The sequence below is a fragment of the Bos taurus genome, chromosome 17 (genome assembly GCF_002263795.3).
Source record: "Bos taurus isolate L1 Dominette 01449 registration number 42190680 breed Hereford chromosome 17, ARS-UCD2.0, whole genome shotgun sequence".
Classification (NCBI taxonomy): Eukaryota; Metazoa; Chordata; class Mammalia; order Artiodactyla; family Bovidae; genus Bos; species Bos taurus.
The window spans coordinates 12,732,199-12,758,284 of record NC_037344.1 but is presented as its reverse complement, the minus strand read 5'-3'; the positions used below and the strand labels follow the sequence as shown (position 1 = coordinate 12,758,284).

General features: G+C 41.0%; 1 protein-coding gene and 1 non-coding gene across 7 annotated transcripts in view; one reads left to right on the top strand and one right to left on the bottom strand.

Annotated features, from left to right (window-relative positions):
* SMAD1 (SMAD family member 1) overlaps window positions 1–17,485 on the top strand; it is an 82,339-nt gene extending 64,854 nt beyond the window's left edge. For 5 of the 6 annotated variants that reach the window (XM_005217509.4, XM_024977406.2, XM_059876133.1 and 2 more), the window contains 4 exons: window positions 389–505; window positions 5,682–5,903; window positions 11,584–11,840; window positions 16,129–17,485. In XM_005217509.4, the coding sequence (XP_005217566.1) occupies window positions 389–505; window positions 5,682–5,903; window positions 11,584–11,840; window positions 16,129–16,272 (740 nt within the window). In that variant the 3' untranslated portion in view covers window positions 16,273–17,485. 6 annotated transcript variants of the gene reach the window in all.
* MIR2284G (microRNA mir-2284g) lies at window positions 6,814–6,884 on the bottom strand. The gene has a single exon (NR_030871.1). It is a non-coding gene; the product is annotated as a microRNA mir-2284g (primary transcript).
* Window positions 17,486–26,086: the final 8,601 nt, after the last annotated feature.

The window sequence follows — 26,086 nt, the reverse complement described above, 5'->3', positions numbered from 1 at the left end:
TTCAAAAGTTTTCCATCCACCAGGGAAATGACAAAATGCAGAGGTCCTTTGAAGGTGGGTCGTGTGCAAGCACATTTAAATACTCCTCTGATTGTTGTAAAAAGGAGTGATCCTGGGTAGGCAGACAGCTTCCAGAACTGGTATACGATGCTTTCCTCCCACTGAGTTTTCACTGCAGTCATAGAAGAATATGAGATGGTAGCCATCTTCACAAAGCATACCCCAAGCCCAGTGTTTAGTATCATCTAGTCTTCAGATGGGGACAGTGAAGTGGCCACTCAATCTCTCAAGAATTTCAGGCATGGAAGAGAATATATGTTTTAAGCTTGTGTGCTTGTGTGTTTACTAAGGATAAACAAATCTTTTTTTTTTTTTTTTAATTTTGTAGCAGATACACCCCCACCTGCTTACCTGCCCCCTGAAGACCCCATGACCCAGGATGGCTCTCAACCCATGGACACAAATATGATGGCACCATCTCTGCCTTCAGAAATCAACAGAGGAGGTAGAATGAACTGCTGCTGCTTCTCTTTTTAGAGTCTGAAGTTCTCTGTCCAAATGTTGCTTTCTCTCACAAATTTTTTATTCGTCTTGAAAAAGATAGCTATTTGAAGCTATAAAATATATAAGGAGCACTTATAAGAGAATTTCAGTAGAAAGGATTCCTTGGATTAGAAATAAGCCTTTTATATGAAGAACAGACACACTGATTTAGCTAATGAAAGTCTAAATATAATTGTGCAGCCATCTGTTTAGAGCCTTAGTACTTAATACTTCCAAATTGGTGATAAAAGAATATCTTTAAGTGAAAGACAAAGGGATGTTGAGGGGGAAAAAAGTGAGTATAAAGTTGAAGTAGAGTTTTCACTGGTGATTTCCAAAATGAAAAGATCATATAACAAGGCTTTCCAAAGGCTTCTTTTGTTGTCAGGATAAATATTCATAAGCCTCGTCTTCCTTCTGGCCCTCATCTAGAATAGTGGCAGCGGAACCAAACTAACAGCATTTGTTCCCTGCGCGCATGCTTCAATTAAGGCAAGTTGGAAGGACTTCACAGGTGGCACAGTGGTAAAGAAGCTGCCTACGATGGAGGAGACACGGGTTCAGTACCTGAGATCCCCTCGAGTAGGAAATGGCAACCCACTCCAGTATTCTTGCCTGGAGAATTCCATGGACAGAGGAGCCTGGCTGGCTACAGTCCGTGGTGTCACAAAGAGTCTGACATGACTTTGTGACTAAAAAACAACAACGCAAATTGAAGTTAAAATACAAGTTCATTACTAGGTATGTGTTATTTCATTCTTTCAGTTCAGTTCAGTTCAGTCGCTCAGTCATGTCCGACTCTGCAACACCATGAATCGCAGCACGCCAGGCCTCCCTGTCCATCACCAACTCCCGGAGTTCACTCAAACCCATGCGCATCGAGTTGTTGATCCCATCCCGCCATCTCATCCTCTGTCGTCCCCTTCTCCTCCTGCCCCCAGTCCCTCCCAGCATCAGGGTCTTTTCCAGTGAGTCAACCCTTCACATAAGGTGGCCAAAGTATTGGAGTTTCAGCTTTAGCATCAGTCCTTCCAACGAACACCCAGGACTGATGTCCATTAGAATGGACTGGTTGGGTCTCCTTGCAGTCCAAGGGACTCTCAAGAGTCTTCTCCAACACCACAGTTCAAAAGCATCAATTCTTTGGCGCTTGGCTTTCTTCACAGTCCAACTCTCACATCCATACATGACCACTGGAAAAACCATAGCCTTGACTAGACGGACCTTTGTTGGCAAAGTAATGTCTCTGCTTTTGAATATGCTATCTAGGCTGGTCATAACTTTTCTTCCAAGGAGTAAGTGTCTTTTAATTTCATGGCTGCAGTCACCATCTGCAGTGATTTTGGACCCCAAAAAAATAAAGTCTGACACTGTTTCCACTGTTTCCCCATCTACTTCCCATGAAGTGATGGGACCAGATGCCATGATCTTCATTTTCTGAATGTTGAGTTTTAAGCCAACTTTTTCACTCTCCTCTTTGACTTTCATCAAGAGGCTTTTTAGTTCCTCTTCACTTTCTGCCATAAGGGTGGTGTCATCTGCATATCTGAGGTTATTGATATTTCTCCCAGTAATCTTGATTCCAGCTTGTGCTTCTTCCAGCCTAGCGTTTCTCATGATGTACTCTGCATAGAAGTTAAATAAGCAGGGTGACAGTATACAGCCTTGACATACTCCTTTTCCTATTTGGAACCAGTCTGTTGTTCCATGTCCAGTTCTAACTGTTGCTCCTGACCTACATACAGGTTTCTCAAGAGGCAGGTCAGGTGGTCTGGTATTCCCATCTCTTTCAGAATTTTCCACAGTTTATTGTGATCCACACAGTCAAAGGCTTTGGCATAGTCAATAAAGCAGAAATAGGTGCTTTTCTGGAACTCTCTTGCTTTTTCCATGATCCAGCGGATGTTGGCAATTTGATCTCCAGTTCCTCTGCCTTTTCTAAAACCAGCTTGAACATCTGGAAGTTCACAGTTCACATATTGCTGAAGCCTGGCTTGGAGAATTTTGAGCATTACTTTACTAGTGTGTGAGATGAGTGCAATTTTGTGGTAGTTTGAGCATTGCCTTTCTTTGGGATTGGAATGAAAACTGACCTTTTCCAGTCCTGTGGCCACTGCTGAGTTTTCCAAATTTGCTGGCATATTGAGTGCAGCACTTTCACAGCATCATCTTTCAGGATTTGAAATAGCTCAACTGGAATTCCATCACCTCCACTACCTTTGTTCGTAATGATGCTTTCTAAGGCCCACTTAACTTCACATTCCAGAATGTCTGGCTTGTAGGTGAGGATCACACCATCGTGATTATCTGCGTTGTGAAGATCTTTTTTGTACAGTTCTTCTGTGTATTCTTGCCACCTCTTCTTAATATCTTCTGCTTCTATTAGGTCCATACCATTTCTGTCCTTTATCGAGCCCATCTTTGCATGAAATGTTCCCTTGGTATCTCTAATTTTCTTGAAGAGATCTCTAGTCTTTCCCCTTCTGTTGTTTTCCTCTATTTCTTTGCATTGATCACTGAGGAAGGCTTTCTTATCTCTCCTTGCTATTCTTTGGAACTCTGCATTCAGATGCTTATATCTTTCCTTTTCTCCTTTGCTTTTTGCTTCTCTTCTTTTCACAGCTATTTATAAGGCCTCCCCAGACAGCCATTTTGCTTTTTTGCATTTCTTTTCCATGGGGATGGTCTTATCCCTGTCTCCTGTACAGTGTCACAAACCTTCGTCCATAGTTCATCAGGCACTCTGTCTATCAGATCTAGTCCCTTAAATCTGTTTCTCACTTCCACTGTATAATCATAAGGAATTTGATTTAGGTCATATGTGAATGGTCTAGTGGTTTTCCCTACTTTCTTCAATTTAAGTCTGAGTTTGGCAATAAGGTGTTCATGATCTGAGCCACAGTGAGCTCCCGGTCTTGTTTTTGCTGACTGTATAGAGCTTCTCCATCTTTGGCTGCAAAGAATACAATAAATCTGATTTTGGTGTTGACCATCTGGTGATGTCCATGTGTAGAGTCTTCTCTTGTGTTGTTGGAAGAGGGTGTTTGCTTTGACCAGTGAGAATTAGCACTTTTTAAAGTAAAGGACTGGAAATAACCTCAGACTTTGTCAGAAGTCGCTGATATTTTTTTTAAGGTTTTCGCAGTTGATGATGAACTCAGAGAACTTTACTTCAATGTTCAGTGGAAGTTAAATAAATTGGAAGTTACACCTTTTTAATGTGTAAACATTTCTTATATCTTTTTTATTGGCTATGTGTTTTTTTACTGACTCTGGATTTTGATAATCTGTAAAGCATCCTCTCAAACATATGAGCTGACCAAGATTCTGGTTGGGGAAAATAACTCCTATCTCACACACCTTTGGAATGTGTATTTGGGGAACAGAAGGGAATGGGCATAGCCTGAAACGGTTATGAGCATGTGGACTAGCAGCCATGGTTGTTAAGCCAAAGTGTCTGATTTCAGAAAACAGACCTTTAATTGGCTTTCAGATTTTTCCTTTAAATGGCTAAAAATTGCTTCCCCATTAGAAAGTAAGTTTACCATTAATGTTTTTCTAAGGACTGCTGGCTTTGTTGAACCTTGGTGGTTTTCCTGGAGCAGGGGGTCAGCACACTGCAGCCCACAGGCCACGTCAGCCTGCTGCCTATTTTATAAATAAAGCTTTATTGGGACGTAGCCATGTTTATTCATTACATATTATCTGTGGATGTTTTTGCACAGCTAGGGCACAGTTGAATAGCGGCCATAGAGATTGTGTGGCCTCTAAGACCTTACTGGCCTTTTACAGAAAAAAATTGTCAGTCTCCAAGCTAGATGGATAGTACTTTGAATGATCCTGGTAGCTGATTAAAGCCTTCTCTTAATGACGTTGCAGCCTTCTTTAAGATTTGGCCCCTGTAAATCTGAAAGAACCTTGCTGATTGACATAATAGCTGATTGACATGGGATGACACTTAGCAATCATGGAAGATGGTGTTTGTTTTCAACTCACCTGCTTAAGTGTATAAAGCAGCGAATGTATGGATGGATTTTTTAATGATTATTTTTCTTAATTTCTTTACCGTGTTCTAAAGTAAAGGGTGTTTTAATATTCATGGAGGTTGATGTTCAGAACACAGAGGTCGTTCTCCTTTAACAGAGTTCATGCTTCCAACATGGATTTTCTTTTTTTTTTTTTAAGTGATTGTATACTCCAGGCTTCATAAAAACTTCAGATCATTACATATTGGCACAGTGGAAATATATGGTTTGTATTCCTGGAATCTCTAAAAGCAGTGATATAAGAGGTTTTACTGCAGAAGGAACTTATCTTTAGAACCTTTTAGTTGCAAATGTTTAGAAGCATGTTCTGTTTGGAGATTTGTTAGTCTTAAGAGATTTGACTTAACAAGCTGCATCCTGTCAGTAAAGTTGGGTAATTTCCATTGTTGGCCCATTCTGGGAATGGAGAGACAAAACACACCTGCTCTGCATGACTTAAAGCAAATATAAGGAAGTTAGCATGAAATCTGGGTGAGAGAGATATGATTCATCCAGGAAGAATGGCCAGCTGGCAGGATTTCTTCCTGAGTTTGAGGACTGGAGCAAGGCTGTGAGAGTTACTGGCAACGTGAAGTCAAGTAACTTTTTATCAATAATTAGAAACTGATTTTTCATTGCTTTGGAAAAGCATCGGCATACTGAGGCATTGTCCAGAGTCATTCCTTTTTTGTGCCAGCACCTCTGGCATATTTCCTGTCCTCTATTGTTCTCTCCCCACTTGTTTTTTTCACTTGCCACTTGTTGCCTTTCTTTAGATGGTGAGCCAGGGTCAGTGGTGGGGTCATTTCCATTTTGGCAAATTATAGAGCCAGCAGTGTCCTGGGAGTGTCCAGCACATACTGCTGGCGTGCTTAGCTGCCGTCTTGTTGATCCGATAGCCATCAGAGAAAATTATCTTCCAATGGAAGGTGAATGCCCCACTTAGCAAGGAGTCCCTGCTCCCGAGATCAGAGATAAACTCTGTACCTGATAATAGTGGTGGCTGTGTCACATCTTCATTCCATGACCCTGCGCCAACTTTACGCCGCAGTCTCAGTTTTCGAACGCCCGGGGCACTCCCCATGGGTGACTCTAAGCTTTCCTTTCTTACAGATGTTCAGGCGGTTGCCTATGAGGAGCCGAAACACTGGTGCTCTATTGTCTACTATGAGCTCAACAATCGTGTGGGCGAAGCGTTCCATGCCTCCTCCACGAGCGTGTTGGTGGATGGTTTCACCGATCCTTCCAACAACAAGAACCGCTTCTGCCTCGGGCTGCTCTCCAACGTTAACCGAAATTCCACCATCGAAAACACGAGGCGGCACATCGGGAAAGGTGAGCCTTCGCTGGAGCTTCTCTTGAACGGTCTGTCTGTCGCGTTCTACTTCCCCCAGAACTGACCGGCAGTCATTCTGGAGCCAACGCCAGATAATATACGCCTGCTTCAGTTTGTAAATACTTTTTTCAATTTGTGTCATCAGGAAGTTCTTCATTTCCCAGTCAGTGATTTTTGTGGTCTACGGACTCATAATTATTATTTAATTAGTTGAAATTGTGATTTGCTATTTGGGGATACTATTCTATCATATGTTTTGCTGCAGAATGAAATAGCTGTTAAAAATTCTTTACAACCTAAAACTAAAAGCAAATGCAAAGAAGTAAACGCTAATGTATTTCAAGTGGAATACATTAACTCACTGGGAAAAAAAACTTCAAGATAACTTATGAATATAGTAGTAATTCAGGAGACCTGGGTTCAATCCCAGGGTTGGGAAGATCCCCTGGAGTAGGAAATGGCAGCCCTCTCCAGTATTCTTGCCTGGGAAATCCCATGGACAAAAGAGCCTGGTGAGTTGCAGTCCATGGGGTCGCAAAGAGTTGGACACAACTGAGCGACTAACATGGCATTTGCATATCCTTGGCCTGGACCAGGTAAGGGAGAGTGCCAACAAACATATCCTGAACCCTTTTGAGTGCTCTTCATTATTTAGTGGCAGAATGAAAGAAACAGTTATGAAACTTTAAGATGTATTCATATTGTAAAATTAAGCAAATGACTAAATGTGGATGCTGTGGGGAACCTGGGTTTTCACTGTGGTATAAGAGACATACAGGTGTGGAGGAGGGTAACAATAAACCCTGTGGAAGTTTTAGTGTGAAGTTATGATTTTAGTAGTGTGTATGTGTGTGTGTGCATGCATGTTTGTGGTCTCCGGTATATGTGTGTGTATGAAGGCCTATGTATTGGGTTGGCCTAAAAGTGCGGATTTTTTTCCATGTTACAGAAAAAGCCGAACGAACTTTTGGACCAATCCAGTAAATGTGTTTCTGCGTGCATATAGTTTCTGATTCATCTATTGGGTTCGATCTGTATGCATATAGTTTTCGATTCATATGCTGAAAGGGTCAAGAGGCAAAGATACCCAGCAGTAGTAAGCACATACGGTGATCAGATCATCATTTCTTGACGCCATGCTGCTAGAGAGGAACCCAGACTTTGGAGAAAGGGCTGACTTCAAGGCTGGAACAGGTGGGCACAAGATGAGTGTAGAATGTTTTGTTACGTCTGAAAGTAAAGAAATACTTATGCCCGATGGAGGCATGTCACAGGAGCCAACTTGGAGTGATTTCCACTGCCAGCTTGGATAATTGAAACACTGAAATAATTAAATACAGTGATGAGTTTTAAACCACTGGAGAACAATAGTAATTCATAAGTCCATACCGATAATAGATAAGTAAATGAATGGCGAAGGCTGATGGCTAAATATAGTGTGAGTTGGTGGAAAGTCTCCATTTTGCAGCCCATCAGGCAAGAATCATCAATGGATGATAAGTATAGAGAGAATTTTTTAGTGAGAATCGGGCTATTTATATGATTTTTAAGTGTCTCCTCATAGACTGCCTGTTACTTACAAGGGAGAGTAAAAATCAGTTATTGTATCCTGGAGAAATTGGAGAACAACTTGACTAGGTGATCAAAATGACCATCACCAGTGAGAGACAGGTGGCTATCATACGTCTGCAGCTGTGGTACCCTGATGAGGAGGTAACAGCACCTACAGAGAATCCCCATTGAGAATGCAAATCTGAATCTAATCACAGGGTACCTTCAGACAAACCACAGATGAGGCACATTCTATTAAAAAGAGTGAGGAGGGACTGTATTCTTCCAAAATATCAATGTCAAAAGACAAAAATGTGAAAATATTCCAAACTAAAAGAGGCTAATGAGATACCACAGCTCTGTAGTAATCTGACCCTGGACATGATCCTGTACCAGACAGGGAAAAAAAAATACTACAAAGATTATTATTGGGGTTAGCAGACAAAGTTAGAATTTGAGTGGTAGAAAGGATAGACGTGGTGTATCGATGTTAAGTGCACTGGCATTGCTAACTGTACTGTGGCTTGTAAGAGAAAACTCCTGATTTTAGGAAATACACACTTAAGTATTTAGGGGTAAAGGGCCATCGTGAAATGTTTCAAGAAGAAATTATATATGTCTTTTATATTTATAGATCAATAGAGAGAGCTGTCTATCCATCTGAGAGTCCTGTGTCAGAATATATACACATGTGTGTGTATGAGGGTGTGTGTGGAAGAATAGACGGAGGGCGGTACCCATGGTGAACATATGGAGCAAATTGTCACAACAGATGAATCTGGATAATGGTTCTATGGTGTTCTTTGTTCTGCTTTTCTTTGTTGTTTGTTCTGTGCCTATATGTTTGAAATTATTTCCAGAGTAAAAACTTTTTAAATGACCTCTTGTGAAATTTAAACCAAATTAAAAGGTTATTTAATAGATCCTTAAAAGACATTGGAGATGCAGTTGAGCATTTAATCCTGGAAACAAGAATAACTCCTCATAAAGTAGGAATTGATAGATAGTTTCTTAGTATGGTTAAGGCAAAAAAAAAATCTAAACTACACATTTAATGATAGAATGCCAGAACTTAGGTTCATAGCATATAGATACCTTCCTGTGGTCTGTAAACCCCTGGAACTATATATAAACACAGTTTTGCATACATTTGGGACAGAGGAACATATTTTTAATTCTGTTCTAAAGTTGACCATTACTGCACAGTAGTAAAAAGCCATTGTACTCTGGAACATTGCTAATGACAATTCGGAAGAAAACACGGATTCTGGGGATGCTGCTAAAATTGTTCCAGATGCCTTGACTAGAAGCACTCAAATGAAGATTTATAAATAATGGAAATAAGCCAAAATTATCACATTTGTAGATGAAATGATTAATTGATATTAAATGATAATATTCTTGGGATCGGCTCTTGAAGTGAAATTAGAAGGCCAAAAATTCTTCATGTATTTTGCCGAATTACTTTCCAGGAAATTTTTGTTAATTTTCAGTCATACCAAAAACTTATGAGTGTCCTTCCATTTTTACTCATTCAAAATTACTTACAGTGATTGTGTCTAGTAAAATGATAGGATTGTTTATCTAGAAACTACTAAAGAATCTATTTTTAGAAATTGTATGTCAGTTCTCTTTAATCTGGCAATAACTAGTTAGAAAAATATAATGGAGAGGAAAAAAAATCACATTTTCAGTAGCAACAGAATGCATAAATAACTTGAACCAGCGATATATGAGAATTATATAAAGAAAACCAGATTTAACTGAGAAAGAAAATTTGAATAAATAAATGGCAGTCAATGTTCCTAAAAGAGAAGACTTAATATGGTGAGAGCATTATAAGGATATTCTAATTTTTCCTAATTTAATTCATAGTTTAAAACAATCCATGTCAGAATTACAGTGTGATGTTTTTTGAAAGTTGGAAGATGTATATTCTGCATATTATCTGGAAGTATGCATTAAAGAGGCTTCCCTGGTGACTCAGATGGTAAAGAATCTGCCTGCAATTTCAGAGACTCGGGTTGGATCCCTGGGTATACGTTAGTGAAAATAGCTAAATTTTTCAATGAAGGAGTAAAGAAAAGAATCTTGAGGTGGGGGTTAATAAAAGATTATGAAGCTACAGTTAAATCAATGTGTAGACAAAGCAATAGAATAAAATAAATTCAGACTGGACTATATATAAAAGTTTAATGTGTGTTAAATGAAACAAAACAAATTAGTAGACTGTTTCAATGGTCCTGTAATAACAAAGTTAGCTTTGCAGGGAGGCTAAGAGTTCAAATCCTGACCTCATTCCACAAATGCAGGTAGATTAATGAGTTGAATTATTTTATGGAAAGCTATTGAAAAGTTTGAAGAAAATAAACTGATCAGAGAGGCAGAGATTTTCTAAGCGTAAAAAGCAATAGAAGAGTTTACAAGAGATTTGTCTGCTTAGAAATTTCAAACTTCTGTGGGTTAAAGAAAAACAATAGCATGAACCAAAAAGACAAAGGACTAGCAGGGAAGCAAATAGGAAATAAATTATTTATATCTTTCCTATGTGTGCAGCTCATAAAAAATATTAAAATACTGGAACTCCAATGGGATAAATAGGTAAGAAATATGAACAGTAAATCCACAAGAGAAACACAGATGGTGAGTAAGCAGAGCAGCACTATCGAGACTCAGTGCAAATTAAAACAATATTGTTTTCCAGCTATAAATTAGGGGAGTTTTGTTGTGTTTGAAACTCAGACTCAGTACTGGCATGGGTGAAATAAGAAAGGCGCACATCTACTGCTGGAGACTTGCAAATTGATAATTGCACTCTGGCAAAGTGAATCAAAAGCCTTCGATCCAATGACTTAACTTTCAGGAGTCTCTCTTAAGAATATTATCAAGAATTATGCGGCAACATTGATCATGGCATTGTTATAACAGAAAATTGGCATTGACAGAATGGTCCAGTAATGGGACAATCCTTTAAATAAATTGTTGTATTCATTCAGTCATGGAAATGTGTTAAATGTTTGCAAAGAAAGTTTGGTGATACCCAAGACCCACAATGATGTGTATTCATAGTTATTACCTCTGGGCTGCTAAAGGAGTGATCATGTGTTCTGCTTCCTTATATTTTGCTTCACTTTCTAAATTTTCTAAAATGAAAATTCCTCATTTTTATAATCAGGAAAAAGTAAAAAAACAAACACACACACCCTCAAATTGTTTTCTCTACATCAGACAGAAAAATGGGCTTCTGCTCCAGCGGCAGTTTAATTGTTACAGGAACCTTAGCCATTGTGTATACTTATAAACACAGCACACAGTATTTTGGATGAGACAATAGCTTTAGCACTGACTAAGCCTTGCCAGAGTTACCTGCAAGGTCCATTGTTGAAGGCCACATGGGATGGGACTCTTGTTTGCTGGGTGGCCTGGAATGCTATGGGGCTTTGTCAGAGTGGGTTTTTTTTTTTCCCCCTTTCATTTTTTTTTTAAGGATTGGATAAGATCAATTTCCTACACTCCTGGCACTCAAGATCTCACCGGAAGACGTTTGGAGCAGATGATAATTCAGCGAGATCATATTCTACACGGAATTATTGTTTCTGGGCTGTTTTCCCTGGACCTTTCCTTCTTTCCGCTCTCAGCAATACTTCCTCCACCTGTGGTTTTCTGGTTCTTTTACTCCTCTTGATCCTCCCTTTCCTTACCCTAAAAGTTTTTGAACAGCTTAGCTGCAAAATAAACACGAGAGAGCTTATGTGATGAATATGTGTAGGATCCCATAATCAAGTCCAGCTTTCTTATGCTATATTTTGTAAGTGAGACTGTGCTCTCAATCCATGGCCAAATAGGGCATTAAATGCTTTTGAAAATGAAATTGCTATCCTCTGTTAACTGATTTTTAAGTTAACACACTTTGCTGTGTTATTAAATATTTTCTCGAAATTGTCTAGACAGGCATGTTGGCATACGGGCTTTATATTAACTGATATCGTTAACTAAGATTTTATCAATTGTGTAAGACTTAGGGAATGTTTATCTAATAACCGTGTAAATTTACATTCTGAAGCTACCGCGATGCTTGTCAGCTGTGAAAAACAATAATAACCACACTCTACGCTTGTCTTCCTGCAGGAGTTCATCTTTATTATGTCGGAGGCGAGGTATATGCCGAGTGCCTCAGTGACAGTAGTATTTTTGTGCAAAGTCGGAACTGCAACTACCATCACGGATTTCATCCCACTACCGTTTGCAAGATCCCGAGTGGGTGTAGTTTGAAAATTTTTAATAACCAAGAGTTTGCTCAGTTACTGGCACAGTCTGTGAACCACGGCTTCGAGACGGTCTATGAGCTCACAAAAATGTGCACTATTCGCATGAGCTTTGTGAAGGTAAGTGGTTCTGGTTCCTCTGGTCAGGGTTTAATGCACTTCTGCATTATATGTAGATCTGTATCCTCTTGATATATGTCTGTAGACACCAACTTATTATCTAGCCATTTTAACCTTTAATAAGAGGTTAACTATTGGGAAAATATCATTGGAATGTAGGAGTGTTTGTGTTAAATGTTAATAATAGCAGGTTTTTAAAAACTTTTCCTGATTTGAATAGTGCTATTTTATCTATTGTAATATTATTAGAACATGTTATATATATATAACATATATACTCTAAATGCATGGTTGTCTTATGAGATCAATCCTGTAAACACAACCCTCTTTTTTTTAATTCTATATTTGTTAGTATTTTTGTGATGATAAACACTTGGTACTTTTGTTTCAACAGTAAGCAAGTGATTTTTTTTGTAGAGTCAAAGGTTTTTTTGAAAGTGAAAGTTTGCCACACTAGGATTTATTTTTGATTGGTCCAGGATATTTTTTAGTGGTTCCAGCAAAGCTTGTGATTTTGTTATAATTCAAGAGTTTAATAAGGCCCTTGCCTTAGCACTAAGATTGTGCTGTTAGGTTTGAGGAGGGTCAAGGTTACAGACATTGTTCACTAGAAGTGACCTCTTTGCTGCCTCTTCTTCTGCCACTGAGAAGTAAAAATTTTAAGATGCCATCAAAGTATAAAAAATAGTTCAAATATACGATTAAATTTATAAGTCAGTAGGTGGCTCAGTAAAGAATCCATGTGCAACACAGGAGACGTAGGTTCGGTCCCTGGGTCAGGAAGATCCCCTGGAGAGGGAAATGACAACCCACCCCAGTGTTCTTGCTTGGAAAATCCCACGGACGGAGGAGCCTGCCAGGCTTCAGTCCATGGAGTCACAGGAGAGTCGGACACAACTTGGCAGCTAAACCACCCCCAGCAACAACTTACTGTGGCTGACTTGTCTCTGAATTCTCAAACATAGACTTTCCTCCTCTGTTACCCTGAGTAGCAAAACTAATTATATATTTGGGCGAGGCAATCACCTTTCATGTCCTCTCCTCAGAAGCTCACTGAACTTGTTGTTAGACCTGTTCTGTGATGAATTTATTACAGAGGATAATTTCAGAACCTTACTTTGTTAATCATCCTTTACATCAAAGATAACTTTCCCTGAAAATCATTTTTTCCCTACTTCTCTGAGTCATGTTAGGAGAGTTTCACTGTGTTGTCTTAGTGTTTGTTTTCTTGAAACATAATTCAGCAGTTTCTTATAGCCAAGTCTGGTACCTTTCAAATATTAAAGGAGATTTTCTACCTTTTAGAGAGGTTTTCCTATATGCTGTATACCTATGAGACCACAAAGAGCTTTTTCATCCATTATTAATATGCATGGTTTAATTTTTTTTTAACTTTTTAAAGGTTTTTTTTTTTTATTGAACCATTTTAAACATCTGTATTGAATTTGTTAGTATTACTTCTGTTTTATCATTTGGTTTTTTGGGTCACAAGTCATGTGGGATCTTGGCTCCCTGACTGGGGATCGAACCCGTAGCCCCTGCATCGGAAGGCGAAGTCTTAACCACTGGACCACCAGTTGTAGTTCTTCAGTCACTAAGTTGTGTCCGACATTTTTCAGCCCCTTGGACTGCACCTCGGCAGGCTTCCCTGTCCTCCGTCTCCTGGAGTTTGCTCACACTCAAGTCCATTGAGTCGGTGATGCCATCCAACCATCTCATCCTCTGTCATCCCCTTCTCCTCCTGCCTTCAGTCTTTCCCAACATCAGGGCCCAACAGGGAAGTCCCTGATTTCTGACTTAGCATTTTGACTAAAGTGAATTTAAAATTAGGATGATGACTTGCCAGCATTGTGTTTATTGTTTTTGTTGATAGGGAGGAAATATAATAAAACATGAAGATCCATGTTCTTACTCTGTCATGTGATTAAGGCCCAGAGATTCCTTCCTGACCCCCGTGTTCATTATCTTTAAAATGGGTGGCTGTAGTTAGGGAACTGGGGTCCTTCGATGAGTCCATTATTACTATCAAAGGACCACTCTAAGAGAATTTACGACTGTAATGCTCCAATTGGCTTTCTTCTCAAACTTATCTCTTATTGATTACCCAATCAATTTTAATAATTTTACTTTTACAGATTTTTAATTATTTACTTTTACACAAGTGAAAACCACCTTTACACTAATAAAGAGTGTTTATAATCAAAGATATGCATTAAAAATAGATTAGCATTTCATTCATTCAGCAAACATTTTTTAGCACCATTCCAAAATAGCAATACAAAGATAATAAAACACCTAAAGTCTCTAGCTTCAAGATTCTGATGGCTTAGTCTATGTTTAATTATAATATAAATTGATAAGTACTGGAATGAAGGCTTATACAAGCTATAAAGGACAAGGCTGAGAAGCTGGATTTGGAGAGTTAAACATTTCAACCTCTTGCTGACACGATAAAGGGCAGCTACTTACTACATTAGCAACAAAAAATGTGATCACTGTACAGCCTTGTTCTTTATTAGCATAAGCACTACATACTCTTCCCTCAGCATCTTGGAGAAAGGATAGAAACTATTTTAATAATGTTAAGAGCCAATTTTGTACTATTTTGTGAAGATGATCAATTTTGGCCTTTAAGCGTGTATTTTATAAATTATTTGCACAGTAAACTCCCCATATGTGAAAATTCTAAGTCATTTCATCTCAACAAGCATCTCTAAAGCTTCTGCTTTGTGCCGATCACTCTGCTAGATGTTTGAGAAGAAAAATAAGTGAGATCTGGTCTCTACCTTCAAAGAACTTACTGTCTAGTGCAGGAAACATGGACTTAACCTTTTCATTAAAGTTAGCAGTATGGTGATATGTTTACAGATGCATGGATGTTTATATCTGTGCGGTTCATATATTTCAAGTTTCTTCTGAAAGTTCTGATATTCAGATATATTGCTTGAAATTTCTGAGATAGATAAGAGAACCCAGCCTTCTCTGACATCTCTCAGGAAACAAGGGTTTATCAGTATCTCATATGCCCTCATCCACCACACCTGTAAGGATTTGATGTTTGCAATAGCAAAATTATTTTTCTCTTTTTCATAGAGACTTCTGTCAACTTTCATGTCCTAATTCAGTAATCCTGAAGGTCTCTGGCAAGCTACCCTTTTGTACAAATAATCCAAGTCACTGGTTGCTGCTGCTGCTAAGTCGCTTCAGTCGTGTCCGACTCTGTGCGACCCCATAGACGGCAGCCCACCAGGCTCCCCCGTCCCTGGGATTCTCCAGGCAAGAACACTGGAGTGGGTTGCCATTTCCTTCTCCAGTGCATGAAAGTGAAGTCGCTCAGTCGTGTCTGACTCCGCGACCCCATGGACTACAGCCCACCAGGCTCCTCTGTCCATGGGATTTGCCAGGCAAGAGTACTGGAGTGGGGTGCCACTGCCTTCTCCGAAGTCACTGGTTATGTGTTACTAACAGATTTTTGGATACTTATGTGCTCCTGCCAGGTTTGCTTAGAGATCAAAAGGTCAGGAGCTCTGTGTTAGCAAAGGAACTGTCAGTGGCTGAATAGGGAGAAACAGAATGTCAGTTTGTCTTGCATGCCTTTTTTTCTTATTTTCTTGATGATAAGAGTTTAACAATCCCTGTCATCACAGTATGAGTAACATAATGGACAATGAAAATGAGAGCTACAGAGTGGCTATTACAGCAGCCTTGTAATGTACTTTAGGCTTCTGTGGTGGCTCAGGCTGTAGAGAATCTGTCTGCAGTGCAGGAGACATGGGTTCAATCCCCGGGTTGGAAAGATTCCCTGGAGAAGGGAATGGCAACCCACTCCAGTATTCTTACCTGGAGAATTCCATGGGCAGAAATGCCTGGCGGGCTGCAGTCCTTGGGATCACAGAGAGTCAGACACAATTGAGTTGAACACTTAATAATGTAGCTTAAAATTTTCATTCCCCGAGACTTGTACTCTTTTTTTTTTTTTGGCCATACTGAATAACATGCGGGATCATAAGTTCCCCAACCAGGGATCCAGCCCGAGCCCCCCACCGTGGAAATGCGGAGTATTAACCACTGGACCACCAGGGAAGTCCCCTAAGACCAGTACTTCTTAATCTGGAATCCACATATGGTCTTTGGGGAGCTATAATTGTCTGGAAATCATGTGTACACATTTGTGTTGTGAAGAGAACCATATCTTTAATGGGAGCATCCGGTTGTGTGAGCTGTTTTTAACTCCGTAAGTTGAACCACTGAGTCAAGCAGGTTCAATGACTCCCACTGTTGTTTCCAGGGCTGGGGAGCAGAATACCACCGCCAGGATGTTACCAGCACGCCCTGCTGGATCGAGATCCATCTGCACGGCCCCCTCCAGTGGCTGGATAAAGTTCTTACCCAGATGGGCTCACCTCATAACCCTATTTCATCTGTGTCTTAAACGCCTCAGGCTTCTGCCTCTGGAGAACTATTGAGCCTTGCATGTACTTGAAGGATGGACGAGTCAGACAACCATCTGAACTGACAAAGGAGCCTTGACAATACTTGACCTCTGTGACCAACTATCGGATTCAGAAATTGAAAACCCGGGCTAAACATACTGTTGATATCAAGAACCTGTTTAGTTTACATTGTAACATTGGATTGTAAAATCAACTAAAATGCATACTTTTTAGCAGGACTTTGTGTATAGTTAAAGGAGAGAAGGCCAAGCCAGGGACAAATCACCTATTGGAAAAACGATCCTAAGAGAGTCTTTTGTGTTTGGCACTTTAAGGTCATCGTTTGGCAGAAGTTAAGCATTAATAGTCTTTCTGACGTGTGTTTTTATCAGGTTTAGAGCCTGCGTGGAGTCTTCTCTTCGTGGGTTTTCATAATATTTTAAAACTATTCGTTTAGTAAAGGTTTTTGTTTGTTTTTTAAGTAAAGGTTAATCTTGGTGATATACATAGTAATCTTTCTAAAATCGTATGCTGACCATAATGCTGTCAGAATAATGTTAGACATAACGCTCTTTGCTAAATATATATGTACAGAATATTTGAAAGTTAAGAATTGATTAGACTAGTGGGTTTTAGGAGTATTGAAGGGGCGGGGGGAGAGGGAAATGCAAATGTAGAATATACTGTAAAAATTCAGTTTGTTGCTTTAAAGAAACAAACTAATGTCTGAATTTTGCTGTGTTTCAATTTTTTAGAGATTTTATCCTTTTTTTTTTTGCATCTTCTATCTCATCTTCTCCAAAAAAAAAAAAAAAAGTTGTGCAGCTGGTTAATTCATGTAACTGTGAGAGCAAATGAATAATTCCTTCTGTTCTGAAATTGACTGCCTATGTATTTCAATACCAGTTGAATGGAGTTGCTTGAATTTAATAAGGAGTTTTTATGGAGTTTACAGTACAGAAATAGGCTTTAATTTTCAAGTGAATTATTTGCCAAACCTAGTAACTGTTAAATATTTGGAGGATTTAAAGAACATCCCTGCTTAAACCAATTTCAAACTTTGAAAAAAATTTTTTTGTACTATGTTTGGTTTTATTTTTCTTCTGCTAATCTTTTATATTCACTTACGCTCTCATACATTGAGTACTTTTATTCCAAAACTAGTGGGTTTTCTCTACTGGAAATTTTAAATAAACATGTCATTATTGCTTACTTTGATTAAAAATTTGTTGTTTCCTTTCTTCGCACATAAGATTTTAGGATTCATAAAATTCACTACTCTCTTGAGAGATTTTTCTCAAATATTCTTTGCCAAACATAACTAAATGACTAAAAAACTAAATTGCAGAGGCAGGGAGACTTAATCATGAAAAAGCAGTGCATGTCTGCTCAGTCACTAAATCATGTCTGACTCTCTGCAACCCCATGGACTGTAGCCCGCCAGGCTCCTCTGTCCATGGGATTCTCCAGGCGAGCATACTGGAGTGGGTTGCCATTTCCTCCTCCAGGGGATCTTCCCAACCCAGGGATGGAACCCCAGTCTCCTAGGTCTCCTGCGTTGGCAGGCAGAATCTTAACCATTGTGCCACTCGGGAAGCCCAAAAAGAGCAGAGTCACTTTAAATCAGAAAAGAAAGGATATAAAGGAACTTTAAATGTGAAGAAAAAAACAGACTTGCTCAACTTGGAATTGCGGATCTAAATGCACAGCATTTTTTTATGTGAGGAATTTCAGCAGCAGCTGTTATTAGTGGGTACTTCTCAGTCAACCAGAAGTCCCAATTACTAAATTTCAGATGAGGATACAAGGGTGACTATGAAAGGATGTGGGAGGAGGAAGGAAAACTGAAATTGCAACTGGACAGAATGATTGCCTCTGCCATCTCCTGGGGACTGGGCTGATCCCATTCTCTCTCTCGGCCCCACCCCACTCCCAGTGCTGAGTTGTGAAGGACACAAATGTGGGGAGACTCAGATTCTTCCCTGGCCAAACAGATCCCACTGCTTCTCCTGTACATTTGTATACCTCTTTCCCCGGGGTATTTATCAGCCTCATTTACTCCAAACTATGACCAAGCAGAAATTTCTGCTGCATCTTTCTGTCTCCAAACACATCATGGTGTAAGTGTAGAGAGTCAGATGGAAGACCTCCGTCATGACACACGTTCATACGTGCTTTGCTGGGTTGTTTCGTTGCTGTGAACCTCCGTGCCCTCATCTGTAAAATGGAGATAATGTTGTTGTGTCCTCACTGCAAAGGTGAGGAGAGCATCTTTTCGAAGAAAAATACGTGTGACTATACCTTGGAAACATAGCTGCCATGCAAGTATGTGGTCACTGTTTGCTTGGATCCTTTCTGTACTCTGTTTTCCCCCTTACCTACTAAGTCATTCCTGGCCCAGGTGATCTGGATACCCGATGGTGATTGGTATGCATTTGTGCTAAGTCCCTTCAGCAATGTCTGACTCTTTGTGACCCTATGGACCATAGCCCGCCAGGCTCCTCTGTCCATGGATTCTCCAGACAAGAATATGGGAGTGGGTTGCCATGCCCTCCTCCAGGGTATCTTCCCGACCCAGGGATCAAACCCGCATCTCTTACATCTTCTGCACTGGCAGGCGGGCTCTTTACCACTAGTGCCACTTGGGAAGCCCATGGGGATGAGTGAGCTATAATAAAGAGAAACTTCTCTGGTGGTCCGGTGGCTAAGAATCCACCTTGCAATGCGGGGGATGTGGGTTCAATCCTTGTTTGGGGAGTTAAGGTCTTCCTTGGTTGGGGAGCTAAGATCCTATATGCCATGGAGCAACAAAGCCTGCAAGCCACAACTAGAGATTGTGCACGCTGCAAGGAAAGATCCTGCATGATGCAACTAACACCTGACAAAGCCAAGTACATAATTAAAAAATGAAAAATGAACAAAGTTATCAGCCTTCAGCAATGAAGTGTAACTGGAAATTGTCTAAGAATAAAGAGCTCAGGTCAGGGTTTCTCACCTTGTTCTTCAGATCAGTCGCTCAGTCATGTCCGACTCTTTGCAACCCCTTGTTCTTAGTGGACAGCTATTTTTCACTTTCCTGTGTTCCTGGGGCTGCCTATTGGGACAGGTTTGCAAGTGGTGTCGCTACGCAGGCAGCCAGCTTGGAAATCTACCAGGTGAAACTCCCAGGTGTTCCAGGGCCCTAGGAGTTGGCAGTACGGAGCCTCTATCAGCGCTTCATGCTCAACTGCGATTATTTGTAGTTTTGGAAAAATCCTAGGACTATTTTCATCAGCCATGTGTGTGCTGAGTCATTTCAGTAGTGTCCAATTCTTTGTGACCCTATGGACTGTCGCCCACCAGGCTTCTCTTTGTCCCTGGGATTCTCCAGGCAAGACTCCTGGAGTGGGTTGCCTTTTCCTCTTCCAAGGGATCCTCCTGACCCAGGGATCAAACCCATGTGTCTTTACCACTAGGTGCCACCTGAGAAACCCTATGTCATCAGCCATAGGAGGCTTTTAAGTCCCCTGGAAGTTTTTCATTAAAGGAATAAAAAAGTCAAGCAACCGTTTATTTGGATTACGAGGAAAAAAATGTAAACTAGTTCAAACAAAAAATAACTAATGTGAAGTGTTTCATGGTAGCCGTGTTTTCTGCCCCTAAGAAACCGCTAGATGGGATGATCAGAGGTGGGGGATCCTGGAGCCACTGCCTCACCCCACTACTTCACAGATTGGACTTCCAGCAAATTCTGAACTTCTCTGCACTTGGTTTCTCATCTTTAAAAATAGAGGCAATAAAGTCTATCTCACAGGTTATTGGGGCAATTTAGTCAACCTCTCATGAGTATTAGTATTACTGGTTAAATCTGGCTCAGAAGACAATCAGAAAGGAATTCAGTTCAACAAACATTTGATGAAGACCTACTTACCATTAAGCCATTTAATAGGGACAGTGGAAAATTCTGAATTTAAGGACTTTAGAGCCCAGCAAGGGAAATGGGAAGAGAAAAAACTAGCAATTCATGAGTATCGACTGAGCCAGGCTCTGTGTCTAGAGTTCCCATAGAATGCCTTCCATCCTCACAAGAACATGTGGTTTACTGTGTCCTTGACTCCTTAACTTTTTAAAAAATAAATAAATGAAGAAACTAGTTCAGATGTGAAATAACTTGTCCAAAGTCACCTAGGTAGGTATCGTTGTTGTTCAGTTGCTGAGTTGTGTCTGACTCTGTGACCCCATGGACTGCAGCAGGCCAGGCTTCTCTATCCTTCACTGTCTCCTGGAGTTTGCTCAAACTCACGTCCATTATGTCGATGATGCCACACAGTCATCTTATCCTCTGTCACCCCCTTCTCCTCCTGCCCTCAATCTTTTCCAACATCAGGATCTTATCCAATGAATTGATTCTTTGCATCAAGTGGTCAAAGTATTGGAGCTTCAGCTTCAGCATCAGTCCTAGCTAGGTAGCATAAGACTGATTTTAAAAATCTAGAGTTAGTTTCACTCCAGTCTGATTTTAAAATGTAGAGTTCGTTTTATTATATTCTTACTCTTGTCATTTTGCGACATGTAAACTTACTATAAAATAAGGCAAAATGAAAAGCACAGGGAGGCACAAAGAAAATTCAAAAAAAAAAAAAGAGTTCAGACTTGGCTGAGTGGAGATCAATGAAGGTTTTACAGAAAAAGTTGTGTTTAAGGTTGAACCCGGAAGGCTGGAAGCATTTTGAAACTTTGAGGCAAGAGAACAGTCAGAGTAAAAGTCTGTATGATAGCTACCTGGTGTTTGAAACACACCAGCATCTATCTGTCCACCAATTTCTAAGACCAGCCTCCAACCCACAGGGTTATTGTGGGGTTTTCCATACAGTATAACGTGATATTCCTTCTGGCTACCATCACATGGTCCAGGTGGGGGCCTGTTCAGGGACTGGAAGTAGGGAAGTGCCTGACTGAAGCTATGGTAAATCTTAGCGGAGTGGCCTGCTGCCATCTCTTGTGCTATCTGAGCTGGAGATGAAAAATGAGAGAGACAGGGTTCTCAGGGAACCTGGGTTTCCAGGTCTAGGATTTCCCAAGTGCTGCCACAGGCCTGTTCTTGGCTCTCCAGGGACACACCAGAATTTGTGGAGAATCCCCTCTTCTGCTTCATGTACTTTTGATTTAGATTTTTGTTACCTGCCGACAAATGTGACTTAAGCAATTATTTGACTTTTTAAAGCTAGATCATTTTTGTAAGTAATTTTGAAAGTGAAAGTTGCTCAGTCGTATCTGACTCTTTACAAGCCCATGGACTATGCTGCTGCTGCTGCTGCTGCTGCTGCTAAGTCGCTTCAGTCGTGTCCCACTCTGTGCGACCCCAGAGACGGCTGCCCACCAGGCTCCCCCTCCCTGGGATTCTCCAGGCAAGAACACTGGAGTGGGTTGCCATTTCCTTCTCCAACGCATGAAAGTGAAAAGTGAAAGCGAAGTCGTTCAGTCGTGTCCGACTCTTTGCGACCCCATAGACTGTAGCCTACCAGGCTCCTCCATCCATGGGATTTTCCAGGCAAGAGTACTGGAGTGGGGTGCCATCGCCTTCCGCCATGGACTATAGTCCAGGCCAAAACACTGGAGTGGGTAGCCTATCCCTTCTCCAGGGGATCTTCCTGACCTAGGAATCGACCCAGGAGACCCAGGGTCTCCTGCATTGCAGGTGGATTCTTTACCAACTGAGCTATCAGGGAAGCAAGGGTTAGTACAGGTGACTTTAAATTCTTATTTACTCAAGATTGTAAAAGTCCAACAAAAAGAAGAAAGTGAAAGTCACCTGTACTAACCCTTGATAAGTAAATTAAGTTTATCCTTGAACTAGGTGATTATGATAACTTAGCAGAGAGATATGCAGCAGGTGATGAGAAATTCAGGTCTGAAGGTTGATCTTCTTACAGAGATGATGATTGGCATTTATTAAGCAGTTACTGACACCAGCCATTGTACTGGGTATTACAAGTGAATATATCCTTATATTGGGAAAGGAGTACATCAAGGCTGTATATTGTCACTCTGCTTATTTAACTTCTATGCAGAGTACATCATATGAAATGCCAGGCTGGATAAAGCACAAGCTGGAATCAAGATTGCCAGGAGAAATATCAATAACCTCAGATATGCAGATGATACCACCCTTATGGCAGAACATGAAGAGGAACTAAAGAGCCTCTTGATGAAAGTGAAAGAGGAGAGTGAAAAAGCTGGCTTAAAACTCAACATTAAAAAAAAAACTGAGATCATGGCATTCAGTCCCATCACTTCATGGCAGATATATGGGGAAACAGTGAGAGACTTTATTTTCTTGGGCTCCAAAATCACTGCAGATGGTGACTGCAGCCATGAAATTAAAAGAGGCTTGCTCCTTGGAAGAAAAGCTATGACCAACTTAGACAGCATATTAAAAAGCAGAGACATTACTTTGCTGACAGGGGTCTGTTTAGTCAAAGCTATGGTTTTTCCAGTAGTCATGTATGGATGTGAGAGTTGGACCGTAAAGAAGGCTGAGTGCTGAAGAATTGATGCTTTTGAACTGTGGTGTTGGAGAAGACTCTTGAGAGTTCCTTGGACTGCAGGGAGATCCAACCAGTCAATCCCAAAGGTAATCAGTCCTGAGTATTCACTGGAAGGACTGCTGCTGAAGCTGAAACTCCAATACTTTGGCTACTTGATGTGAAGAACTGACTAATTGGAAAAGACCCTGATGTTGGGAAAGATTGAAGGTGGGAGGAGAAGGGGACGCCAGAGGATGAGATGGTTGGATGGCATCACCGACTCAGTGGAGTTTGAGCAAGCTCTGAGAGATGCTAAGGACAGGAAATGCTGCAGTCCATGGGGTCGCAAAGACACAGACATGACTGAACAACTAAACAATCCACTCTCAAGGAGCCTGCACTCTACGGAAAGAGGCAGAGAAGTGAGTTGACAATAACACAGTGATTGGACTGCGAGGGGGTGGGGGGTGGCACAGAAGGGGACTAAACGGGGGTCAGAAGAGTAAGGGAAGACTTCTCAGAGGGCTTGGTGCCTCTGGGCTCAGTCGCAGTATGCTGACTAGGGATGATGCCAGCACGGGATGGGAGTTGGGGAGGATGTATACTGGCAGAAGGGGCAAGTTGAGGGAGAACTAGGCACATCTGGGGGCAGAAAATGCAGGGGAGCTGGACTGGAGGGCAGTTTGCAATGATGAAGAAAAGAAAGGGAAAAGGGGGCCAGTCATTAAAGATCTTGTTTATGTTACACTAAAAAAATGAGATGTTTTGCCCCTAGGATTTTAGCTCCTAGAGACCTCAACCTGCACGTGGTTTAACAGTCCAAGGTCCAGGAGAGAATTTACAGTGAAGCACACACACAAGAGGCTTCTCCGGTGGTTCAGTGGTAAAGCATGCAGGAGACGTGAGAGACACGGAAGATCCCCTGGAGGAGCAAAAGGCTACCCTCTCCAGAATTCTTGCCTGGAAAATCCCATGGACAGAAGAGCCTGGCAGGCTGCAGTCCATGGGGTCCCAAAGAGTCAGACACGACTGAGCGATTGAACACAGACCTACACACGAGGATGAGAAAGGAACTAAAAGTACGAAAGAATCACTGAAGCCAAACAGAGACTGTCAACAAGAGGGTTTAATGAACAACATGAAGAGAACAGATAGAGAATGGTGAGAACTTAAGGTTTACAGTTGTTTCTCAGTCCCTGGTGACCTTAGAAGTTTCGGCAAGGAGGGTTCATAAAGCCAATAGATAAGAGTTAGAGAGTCTAGACTGAAAAAGTGGAGGCAAAGAGTATTGATTGTAGAAAAGTTGAGTGGTGAGTGGGAGACAAGGAGAAGTGAATATGGTGAGTGGAGACAGGAGGAAGTGAGGAAGGCTGTGTTAGAACGGAGAGCTATTAGGTGCCCGTGAGATGATGTCTGCCCCCAATGAGATCGTCCCCTAAGGCTGGACTGAGGAAGCACGGAAAGGTCGAAACATGCTCTGAAGAGAGGATTCAATCAGCAATAAGTTGAGCTCCGGGGAGAGAATCAGTGGCACGGCTGAGGTGGGGATGTGAACTGGAAGTAGATCCCATCTTCATGGTTCCATAAGGCTCTGGAATTGGGGGCGGGATTAGGGAAAATGAGCATGGTCACCTTCCCACATTTCCAACAGCTGAAGGAGGAGTAAGGTAGAAAGGATGACAGAGGATGAGATGGTTGGATGGCATCACCGACTCAATGGACATGCGTTTGAGTAAACTCTGGGAATTGGCGATAGCCAGGGAGGCCTGGCATGCTGCAGTCTACAGGGTCGCAAAGAGTCGGACACGACTGAGAGACTGAACTGAACTGAAGGTAGAAAAGCTGCTTGCCCACTGCCATTTTTCGAGAGCATGGGTGTGGAACCTTCAAGTAAATTCTGGACCAGTACAATACCAGCTGAATCATTTACAACCATAGGTATTTCTTAAGAGAATATGTTTCAGGTATTGCCTGCATTTGATCTGCAGTGTTTTCTAACACTAGCAGAATTTATTAAAGAGGAACAATTTGCCTAGTGCCTTGCAAATTACTATACTAGATTTAGGATTCATTACTGTTTCACCCAACTTAAAAGATGAGCTGTTAGCCTCGATGTTAGTTGATTCTTCAATACATATACATTTTTTTTCTGGAAGAATTGGGATTGGAAAAACTGTAGGCAGTTTACTGAAAAGCCTATTTTTATTGAGTCCAGTGATTATGTAAGTGTTGTACTTTTATCATTCTTAAGAGGTTTTAAGGCAGTGGTCCCCAAAGAGGGTGCCCCTAGGACTCCTCGGGGCTGCAGTTTCCAAGCGCTGAAACTGGGAGCCTTTCAGCAGATCTGAAGCCCAGTGCTGGCAACTGAAAGGCTGTAATCCATGCCAGCTGAAATCTAGCATGGTATTTAAAAGGCAGGGCCGTATTATATTTAAAAGCTTGGGACTGACTTTGTGAAAAGCTGACAATGTATAAATTCCCCACCTCTGTCAGCAAACCAGTTAATCAGAGTAACACCGGGCTCTTTATCCCTTAACATAGAGTAAGTTTTAAAAAGAAGAAAAAAAAAAAAAAATGAAATTGAGCTGCCATTACCCTCTGGGACCAGATGCCCTTTGAAAACCTAAGAGAGAAAATGTTCTTCTTTCCCTTGATCTTGGGTCAGGTGGAGTCACTTCCACCTTATTTCCATCGCATGCAGATGTGGCCATTGAATCAGGGCATCTGTGTTTTAGGGACCAGTTTTCAATGCCAGCTCCGTCACTCTTGAGCTGTGTGTTTCAGGCAAATGAATTAACGTCCGAGCTTTAGTCTCATTATCTGTAAAACAGGAAAATAGTTGCCATGTTCTTGTAGGTTGTGTGATTCACTCTGATTCACAGGCACACTATGAACACTTAGTGGTGGCTTGGTGGCACTGGGGATGCTCACCTAGCCAGCATCACAAACGCGGGCCTGTCCATAAAGGGGGGTGGTAGGGTTCTAAGTATCTCTGCGAGATGGGAGATAATTTAAAACTCAGAATTTTTCAAATCCCCACAAAATAATAAAACATTCTAGTAAAGAAATGGCAACTTTCTAGTAAACAATATTCTAGTAAATAACATTCTAGAAAGGAAATGGCAACCCACTCCAGTATTCTTGCCTGGAGAATCCCCATAGAAAAAGGAGCCTGGCGGGCTACAGTCCATGCAGTCGCAGAGTTGGACACGACTGAGAGACTAAGCACACACAAATAAACGTGTAGTAAGTTCTGGCAAAGAAAAAATGAAGGGAAAAAAACGTAATGCCCAGTTAACCATAACTA